This window comes from Neoarius graeffei, chromosome 17, assembly GCF_027579695.1.
Source record: "Neoarius graeffei isolate fNeoGra1 chromosome 17, fNeoGra1.pri, whole genome shotgun sequence".
NCBI classification, from domain to species: Eukaryota; Metazoa; Chordata; class Actinopteri; order Siluriformes; family Ariidae; genus Neoarius; species Neoarius graeffei.
This window is the reverse complement of record NC_083585.1, coordinates 32,270,575-32,280,521: the sequence shown is the minus strand read 5'-3', so window position 1 is coordinate 32,280,521 and position 9,947 is coordinate 32,270,575. Positions and strand designations below refer to the sequence as shown.

At 39.7% G+C, this 9,947-nt stretch overlaps 1 protein-coding gene and 1 long non-coding RNA gene across 3 annotated transcripts in view; one reads left to right on the top strand and one right to left on the bottom strand.

Annotated features, from left to right (window-relative positions):
* LOC132901558 (uncharacterized) overlaps positions 1-2,850 on the bottom strand; it is an 8,692-nt gene extending 5,842 nt beyond the window's left edge. The window contains exons 1-2 of the long non-coding RNA XR_009656870.1: positions 2,211-2,850; positions 122-311 (exon numbers count right to left, since the gene is read on the bottom strand). This is a non-coding gene — a long non-coding RNA (uncharacterized LOC132901558). The remainder of the gene's footprint in view (positions 1-121; positions 312-2,210) is intronic.
* Positions 2,390-9,609, top strand: tbx2b (T-box transcription factor 2b). Of its 2 annotated transcripts, XM_060944026.1 has the most exons (8): positions 2,390-3,794; positions 4,491-4,758; positions 5,472-5,531; positions 5,664-5,810; positions 6,878-6,954; positions 7,126-7,298; positions 7,954-8,561; positions 9,083-9,609. In XM_060944026.1, exons 1-8 carry the CDS (start codon positions 3,433-3,435, stop codon positions 9,518-9,520), a joined length of 2,133 nt encoding a protein of 710 aa, XP_060800009.1. In that variant the 5' UTR covers positions 2,390-3,432; the 3' UTR covers positions 9,521-9,609. The 2 variants fall into 2 exon arrangements, with proteins under 2 accessions (XP_060800009.1, XP_060800010.1); XM_060944027.1 differs by lacking the exon at positions 5,472-5,531 and having other exon boundaries at positions 2,397-3,794.
* The last annotated feature ends 338 nt before the right edge of the window (positions 9,610-9,947 follow it).

Here is a 9,947-nt window from a genome sequence, read left to right as displayed (position 1 = left end):
GTGTGTGTGTGTGTGTGTGTGTGTGTGTGGATCCAGGCCCTAGGAAAAATAAATCGGACGTAATTGCAGTGACTCTGTTGATGTGATTAGTTCCTTAAGTATATACATGGAAAACCATTACCATTCCCATGTGTGCTTAATCTCTTTCCACTTGAAATCGTCCTGTGTCGCAGTTTAAAGCCACAGATCAAACATAGACTATTGATCAGGGCGAGTCAGCGGCTCCCTTTAGCCTATAAACACTTCAGCAGAGGAGAGAGAGCTTACAGGCCTTAATGAACAAATCACAGCACTGCCGCCAAATCCAACCACTGAAAGATAAAAAAGAGAGAAAGAGAAGGAGAGACTTCTTTATCATGTGGTTAGACCTAAACATCTAAGATCAATATAGTGTGAATTATATGAATTAGCTTTTCTCACTTCTTCATTTACAATTTATTACCCGGGGGGAACTAACGTAGAAATCTGAGATAAATCTGTGTGTGTGTGTGTGTGTGTGTGTGTGTGTGTGTGTGTGTGTGTGTGTGTGTGTGTGTGTGTGTGTGTGTGAGAGACTGAAAGTTGGTTTCATTGTTGTTTTAAATTTCAATATGTTAACATTTTAAGGTGCAGTTACAGACTACAGCCTACAGTTTCACCAGTGTAAAGCTTGTTTCTTTGTTTCCATTATTTTTATTCTGATTTCATGTCTCATATATACCAGTTTATCCCTATTTAAATACCACACGTACTTTATTATTATTATTATTATTATTATTATTATTATTATTATTATTATTATTATGTAGCTCAAATGGCCTAAAACTACAAGATATTTTGTATTTTTGTTGTATTTTTAAAAGTGCAATTCTTTCAACTTAGAGTTGTAATTTTTAACTGAGATAAATAGGCTATTAAAATATTCAAATACTGTATATTGGTCGTCGCTACAAGATAAGTTTAACTTTAAGTGCATGTAGTACATGATTTGCGAAGCATGCATAAGTCATATTTTATAACTCGGTTATTTTTACATGATTTTTTTTAACATTATTAAATCACGTTCAAAGTTTCTATCGCCACTCGTTTGGGAATGCTGCATTTCTGCAACAAGTATCTCTGAGATGTTTGTGAGACACTTAACTCCACTTTGATGAACACGATTAAACTATTAAAATGTAAGAATGTGCTTTCTTTCCCCCATTGCTTTCGTAAATATATTTAATTATATTGCTTCTCAAATATTAATAGGCAAAATACATAAATTAACATATTCTTTTTCTGCTGACAATAAAACTGTGTAGAGCTTGGATTGACTACTGTCGCGTCTTTTTATTTTTTTAATATATATTTTATCTAATACATCGAATTAACATGTTACTACACGCAAAATAATCTGTAAACAAGTGCTCTATCCGCATTAAACATTGTAGTCATTAGATTATATTTAATTTGCATGTGTAACTGTGTGTGTGTGTGTGTGTGTGTGTGTGTGGCTAGTGACTGGGCCACTAAAGGGTTAATTGGAAGCCCAACTCGTCCCTGCACTTTTCCACAGCAGTTCCATCGTTATAACGTGTGAAAGAGAGAACAGACCTTGTTTAGGATATCTGACGCTGGCTATTTGGGAAAATACTTGCTGTTATCTGACGGCTCAATCTTTTTTTTAAATTGTTTTATCAGTAATTAACAGCATTGACATTTTGAACAGAAAAGCACGCAGTTGAACATTTTAAGATCAACATGCATTTCTTATTGCGCTCCATCATAATAACCGACTGGCGCCAAGCAGCTGAATACAAAACATTATATCCATTTCAGTGTCCTGTCCACTAACACACTGCTTTATAACACTACCTCGAGTGCACTTTACAACGAACATCTTCACTCGAGGGGTTTCTCTTTTTCTTCACTAAGGTGATGAGATATATATATATATATATATATATATATATATATATATATATATATATATATATATATATATATATCAGTCACCAAAGTACTACTTTTTAAATAGCATTTAAAAAATCCTATTTTAATACCTATGAAGCCATAAATTAAGTGTTTATCTTGAAACAAGGATTAATTCGAGGATCACAGAGTGCTGTTAGTGGTGCTGCAGATGTGCTGATGTGCTGAAATCTCTCATCCATAGGCTACAAGTTGTTCAGTATGTCATTCACTGATATGAAGCAGATTAACAGGTTCAACAAGAAGAAGCCACTCACCAAACTTATCTTTACAGTCTTCATATTCCTTCCGTTCGTCTTGTCTTTTTGTATTGCATAAAGGCTTGTTCCCCCCCCACCCCCCACCCAAGTGCGTTTAAAGTGCCAGTGTCCTTTTGAAGTCGCCTCTTCTGTTGCCAGGTTAGTGACGAGATCAAACACATCTAATATTTCACAACTCAAACGGATCCTTTCCTAATTTCCCCCTGTGCACTGAGGACCAGGCTGCTTTTGTAATCTGTAGCATTTTATTGGTCTTGTTTTGGGATCGCGACCTACTGGACTATTTGAGTTCTAACGCCCAAATCATTTAGTAAAAGCACGTGGAAATGTGTTTTCCTCGGACGGAAGAAGAAGTGCATCACCAGAGTCGCGTTATTTTAGTAGATTGATAATAGGCTGAATACTAGAGAGCGCGACAACTCAGCTCAGTCATCGTAATTCCTGGTTTCCAGTGCATCGGAAGGGAATTTGGTGGCTCTGGCAAAGCTGGCATCGTCTCATCGGGATGATAAAGCGCAAAGCTGATGGGTTTGGTGTGTGTCGGTGCAGCGGCTGCGGAATGAGCGCTGACCCGCCCGGCTCCGACGTGTGGGAGGGAGTTCCCCTGCTTTTCTGTCATTGGTTAATATTTTATTCTGTTGACATGTTTTCTTACTGCTAATGCTTCCGACACCTTCTTGTCCACCCCCTCTCTTCTTGGGCCTGGCCGGAGCTGTCAGAACCACGCCTATGGAGGCTCACAATTGGTCCGAAAAGCGTAAAATCAGCAATCAAGGGGGCTTGGTTCATTAGTACTGGGACGGAGCAGGAAGGACGTGTGAGAGTTACAGTTGCGCAGTGGACAGGGCAGGAACTCAAGCCGCTTCGCTTCTCTCTTAGACTATGAGATGGACATCAGCGTCCACAGACTGATCCTGTTTTTATGAGAGCGGCAGGAAACCGACACACTTTCAGAGTGTCTCTGCGCTCACTTTGACCTCCAAGACTTGGTGAAATCGGCAGCTAAAGGGACCCTGAAGTGCTGGTTCCCTTCTGCCTCTGCTCTCTTTTCAGCGACAATACAGAAACTTTGTGCTGTAGTCGAGGATCAGGCTACCTCAGCTCTTTCCTCTCTTTACACTCTTATAAGAGGACGGTATATTCCTGCTGGATAAGCGCCGCTGTGAAAGGAAAAAACATTACTTAAATATCACATTTTTCAGCGATTTTGGATGCACCGATGAGAGATCCAGTTTTTTCAGGCAGTGCCATGGCTTATCACCCTTTCCACGCTCACCGGCCCACCGACTTCCCCATGTCAGCGTTCCTGGCGGCCGCTCAGCCCTCCTTCTTCCCGGCTCTAGCGCTGCCGCCCGCTGCTCTCACCAAGCCGCTCCCGGAGCACAGTCTGGCCGGAGCCGCCGAGGCAGCGCTCCATCCGGCGCTCACTCACCACCACCAGGCCGCTCATCTCCGCAGCCTCAAAAGTCTCGAGCCGGAGGAAGAGGTGGAAGATGATCCAAAAGTCACACTGGAAGCGAAGGATCTATGGGACCAGTTCCACAAATTAGGAACAGAAATGGTTATTACTAAATCTGGCAGGTAATGACTCACTTTGCAGTTTTGTTCCTTATCCTAAATGTTCATCGATTCATTATTGGTTTGTCTGAGACTGAGTCTGCGTTTGACTTTAAATGTATAAAAATGATCCGTAAAAATTCCTTTGATCAGAAATTATAAAAGGAAAAATGTATCTAAGTGCACACCTTAATGGTTTTGTCTAGGGGTGTAAATATATCCCGGGTTTACATGATGATCTTTTTTCCCCCCATCATCATGGACACACAATGTCGAATTTAAATAGCTGCTCGTGTTTTCCAGTGTGGATAAATACAGATTCTGGAAGGTTTAGTGACCGACATTTTGTTGTCTGTATGCTGTGTTGTAAGGCAGTTAAATGTACTTATTTTTATAAGCCGTTTTTATTAAATAACGTTCAAAAAAATCTCAAAACATTTGGTCTGATACACACACACACACACACACACACACACACACATATATATATATATATATATATATATATATATATATATATATATATATATATATATATATATATATATATATGAAATGCAGTAGTCCATCGCCCTTATGATGATATCAGATCAAATATATGGCAGTTTATTATTTATTTCTCTTTACTCAGTAAATGTATATTGGTATTTATGTAAATTAAAGCATGACTATGGATTAATATTGTTAATAATAAGCAATCGGGTTTATTTTCTTTTCCAGGAGAATGTTTCCTCCTTTTAAAGTCCGAATAAACGGACTTGACAAAAAGGCTAAATATATTTTGTTGATGGATATTGTGGCCGCTGATGACTGCCGCTATAAGTTCCATAACTCGCGCTGGATGGTGGCGGGGAAGGCCGACCCGGAGATGCCCAAGCGCATGTACATCCACCCGGATAGTCCAGCTACAGGAGAGCAGTGGATGGCAAAACCTGTCGCTTTCCATAAGCTCAAACTGACGAACAACATTTCAGACAAGCATGGATTTGTAAGTAACCTTCTATTGCATGCTACACTTCTATTCCAAGCAGATGGATGATTAGGCCTGTTTGTTGGCCAAAAGCGGTTTAGAAGATTGACAGACGTTTTACAAACATATGACGCTTTTTTGGCCTTTGACTGAAGGAAATATTTCAGCTATATTTCCGTTTTTCTCTGCGTGTAACCTAATGTAACATAGGTGTGCTTACAATCTGACAACTCATGTTATCCCAGTCCTTGCTCCAAATACAGCTCAGGGTTTTGTTGTGAATAATGACACTGTTATGCAATCTGAATGCTTCATCTTGAGATGTTTTTTTATTATTATTATGCTAATTTAAAATATACATAGTGACAAATCAGTCAAAGAAAATGGGACATGTCAAGACTATGCTTGTCTTGGCCGTATTTATGAAGACCTAGGGCTCCTGAAGTAGTGTTGAAACGTTTCATTTATAAACCGTGGCGGATGTAAAGGTCGGCAGTAATGTTTTCTCCCTTAGTCGAACCAACAACCTGCGGCCTTGCGCTCTTATACTCGCTTGCAAAACAAATCGACAGGAAACAAATAGAAAAATTTACATGCATGGCACACAACCATTTGATAGCCTATCTCTAAAGTCAAATAGGAAAGCTTTGTTTTTCTTTATGCATTGTTTCTTTATGTGGTGAAACTGCTTTTTACCTGCTTTTATTTTATATGTTTTTGCCTTTATTTAGGCTTTTATAGGCTCGGTGATGCAGCTACAGCCTGAAACATTTTATCGTAGGCCTAAACCAGTTAGTACTGCTACAATTATTTACAGTTTTCTGAAACTTCGTGCAAAGGTTAATTGGTCTATTATGAGATTTATTTATTTATTATTTATTTATTTTATTTTTTTTACCGTTCTCTTTCTGTCTTATTCTCAGACTATACTGAATTCAATGCATAAATACCAGCCGAGGTTCCATATTGTGAGGGCCAACGATATTCTGAAGCTTCCCTACAGCACTTTCAGGACATATGTGTTTCCCGAGACGGAATTCATTGCTGTCACTGCCTATCAAAACGACAAGGTATGTAGGCCAAGTCCATTCAGTGTAACCAGTTATTTTAAATGACAGTATATGTCAAGTTAAGGCCGAGTTAAAATATGTGTCACGTTCAAGACATTTGAGTCATCCTTTTCCTTAGCCAAAAAAAAAAAGCTGCTTTTGTGTCTCTTCAAACAAGTTAAATGTTGATACAGCTGTCTGAAACAGGATTATCCCATGAAGGCAAGCCACAGCCAGCCACCTATAGTCTATAGGACTTCGAGTTGCACTGTGCGTCTTGATACCACATCTCATTTTATAAGGATTTTTTTTTTTTCCAATAAAAGCACGACTTCATCATGGCGTTCGTATTTTCTAGTGGAGGATTAACCTGTATACAGTCCCGTCCTATGGGATAGTGCGACCAGAGCTTATATTAATTGCCGTGTGTGTGTGTGTGTGTGTGTGTGTGTGTGTGTGTGTGTGTGTGTGTGTGTGTGTGTGTGTGTTAGGGGACGGCTGGTGGTCTTGTTGGCCATCGTAAAGTTTATGGCATAGAGTCCCAATCGATTAGCAGGCACTTAAGCTCGCCAGTCAGTCTGGGAGCTCAACACTTGAAATTTGTGCAATCAGAATGGGTCAGGCTCTAATCCTTCAGGAAACACCAACGCAAATAAATCATCCTTTTACTTCTGTAAAATCCTACCCTTATCCCTTGACGAAGGAAAAAAATACCTAATTAAGTTTTTTTTTTATTTCAGTTCTACAAACGCATTAATTATTGATATCATTGTCATTTCCTCTTTCCTGCTGGTGATTGCTTACAGTTGGCCAAGCCTGTGAGCTACAGCTAGTGAGAGACGAATGAATATTTACACCTGAAATGTTCTCATGGGGCTTTTCAACATAATTAAACCTTCTATAGATATTAATCATGGGTTAAATTTAGGCATATGTATTTTTTTAAATAATAATTTTAGCAAGGGTAAAGAACGGCGTGTATTTGTACTGCGATGCTGCATTGTGCATATAATAATAATAATAATAATAATAATAATAATAATAATAATAATAATAATAATAATAATAATAATAATTCTTGTCCTCAGATTACGCAGCTGAAGATTGATAATAATCCCTTTGCAAAAGGTTTCAGAGATACGGGAAATGGAAGGAGGGAGAAAAGGTAAGCTCTGTGTAAATCTCTTAGAATATTACATATATAGTAATATATCATGTATAATATTGCCTACTTGTATTTTAGCTTTCTGTTCATTTTTTCGGTCGGAAAATAGTTATTTTGGCTGGAATTTGATTTCCTCTTCCTTCTTTCCCGATATTGTTTTTTTTGCCCCAGGAAGCAGTTAACTCTGCCCTCCTTACACATGTATGAGGTTGGTCAGTGTAAAGTGGATCGGGAAGGCGCAGACTCGGACGCGTCCTCAGGCGAGCAGGCCGCCGCCAGGGACTCTGTTCATTCCCCTCTCGGACCTGCAGCGAGTCCTCTCCCTTTCCCCAGAGCCAGCAGAGGTAGAGTCTCAGTGTGACTGACTGGACTTTGTGTACGCAGACTCAGAAGGGAAAACCTTTCTTTCTCTTTCTTTCTTTCTTTCTTTCTTTCTTTCTTTCTTTCTTTCTTTCTTTCTTTCTTTCTTCTTTTTTTAAACTGGAGTTTATCAGACGACTCAGGGTGTGTTTCTGCGGTTGAGCTCACCTGCAGTGAAGAATAACGGTCTCTGCTAGTGGATTTAAGCTCTATACGACTTAGTGAATTCAATTAGAATGCCCTCATCGAGTAGATTTAATTGGACGATTTAAAACTAACATTTAATCTTTATCAAAGACCTATTTTACCACATTACTCGAAGGCTTACTATGTACACTGATAAAAATCTAGGTGAATAACTAATCACCACGTCATTAGCCCACCTTTGAGGTGCTGGAAAATTAGTTTTTTTTTTAACTGAAAATTTATTTTCTGTGTTTTGCTATTTTTGCAATGGGTTCTGCATTTTGTTAGTGAGAATATAGTTTTATATAGTCTATATACTGTTCATTAGATTAAACTGCAATGTTATGAATAAACAATACTATTAAACATTTATTGTCTTACTCACCTCTTAAATGATTACTGAGCAATAATAACAACTGATCTTCTGTAATGACTTTTTTTTTTCCCTCGTAGAGGATAAAGCTTGCACTGATAGTGAACATGAAGCTGAGCACCAAGAGGATCACTGTGGAAGATCGAGCAGTCCTAAACCTCCATCTCCATTCAGCCCCAGATGTGAGGAGCGGTCGAGAGAGAGATCGAACTCTGAGAAGAAGGAGGACTATTCGGATTCAAGAAAGCAAAATGAGTCCATATTCAGCAGCCTGGGCAACCTCGACAAAGATAAACTGGAGAACAAGCACAGGAAAGATAGTACAGAGTCGTCTAAGAAAGACATGGACATTGGAGGTCTTAGCGGAAGTAAAGACAGTTTCTCACCCCTTGTGGTCCAGACAGAGAGTCCATCACATTTCGGAGCAGGACATCTGCAGAGTCTAGCTCTCTCTGGCCTGCACAGTCAACAGTTCTTTAACCCTCTGAATACCGGACAGCCTCTGCTCTTTCACCCAGGACAGTTTGCGATGGGCCCTGGAGCATTTTCAGCTATGGGTATGGGACATCTACTGGCTTCAGTATCAGGAACAAGCGGCTTGGAGAATGGCAGCCTTTCGGCACAGGGAGCCGGAAGTAGCCCTAATCCATTTCCCTTTCACCTGTCTCAGCACATGCTAGCCTCTCAGGTAAGACTTTCTACCACTGTTCATTGCAACACTATCAGTGGACTATGTTTGTTATGAAACTGGTTACAAGTGAAAGAACAAGTAACATATTTAATGATAAGATTTTGCCTATAAACCTATGAGCTGGAAAAAAAAAATTCAATTCATGCCCATGAGTAGTTTTCAGACACAGTGCAGGCCTGCTGTTCATCTTCAGTCTGTCTACCTGTTTCGATCCTCCAACTTGGCCATGTTGTCACCAAACATTGCATAATGAACTTTACGCAATAAAAGTTTTATCAAAGCTAAACATACATCCGTGATATTATTTTTAAGTGATTCCTTTACATATTTTCACAAATATTTTATGAGTTCTAAGTATGAATTTTAATATAGGCCAGGCCTAATGGCAGGAAATTCACCCAACCCTGATTCTGAGTCTGTACAGACATGTCTCTCAGTTGCAGAGGTGTTGCTAGTGATTTATTATTATTATTATTATTATTATTATTATTATTATTATTATTTCATTTTCAATCCAGGGTATCCCCATGCCTCCATTTGGTGGTCTGTTCCCCTACCCGTACACGTACATGGCTGCAGCAGCTGCTGCGGCCTCTGCGCTCCCCACCAGCACCTCCTCCTCTTCTCTCTCCCGGAACCCGTTCCTGAACAGCTCGCGGCCGCGGCTCCGCTTCAGCCCCTATCAGCTTCCAGTGGCTATTCCTCAAAGCACAAACCTGCTTACCACCGGATTGCCAGGTGGCCTGAATCCCTCATCAGATTCCTCAAAATCAGGCAGCAGGGAGGCTAGTCCTGTGCCCGATCAACACAACCATAAAGCCACGTCCTCTCAGAGAAACGTCTCTCCCAAAGCCACACTGAAGGAGTCCATCAATGAACTGCAGAACATCCAGAGGCTAGTGAGTGGCCTGGAAAGCCAAAGGGAGCTATCCTCACCCAGGAACTCTCCCAAATGAGCCAGGATCAAATACAAACCTATCCAGGGCATGACTTGAACTGGCAGAGGATATGTTCTTATAAAGTGGCTATCTGAAGGATGTTCGTTTGCTTATTATTATTATTTTTTTCATTTTTTTAAAAACACATGGATAATCACAGTGGCAATAGCAAACAAGAAGGAGAATTAACAAATAACTTGGTGCTCTCATGGTGGAAACTTGAACAGAGCTTTGAAAATGCTGCGAAGACAATCTACTATCCCCTAGAGCCTAATGGACTTCATGGAAAATGTGCTGAAAAAGTTGCAACAAATCCATGAAGCCATTAAAATAAAACCGAGAGACCAGTTTTGCAGAATGTTGTTAGGAAATGTCACTGCTGGGCCACAGGACTGTGGATATGGATCAAACGACATTTACAAACTGTAAACTCAAACTGTAAATC

Bases quoted from the DNA above. Each gene is read 5' to 3' on its own strand.
- tbx2b (XM_060944026.1), top strand. From the start codon at position 3,433: ATGAGAGATCCAGTTTTTTCAGGCAGTGCCATGGCTTATCACCCTTTC. The intron at 4,759-5,471 runs GTAAGTAACCTT...GCCTTTATTTAG, and splicing joins TTTCAGACAAGCATGGATTT to GCTTTTATAGGCTCGGTGAT. The intron at 5,532-5,663 runs GTTAGTACTGCT...TCTTATTCTCAG, and splicing joins TTTATCGTAGGCCTAAACCA to ACTATACTGAATTCAATGCA.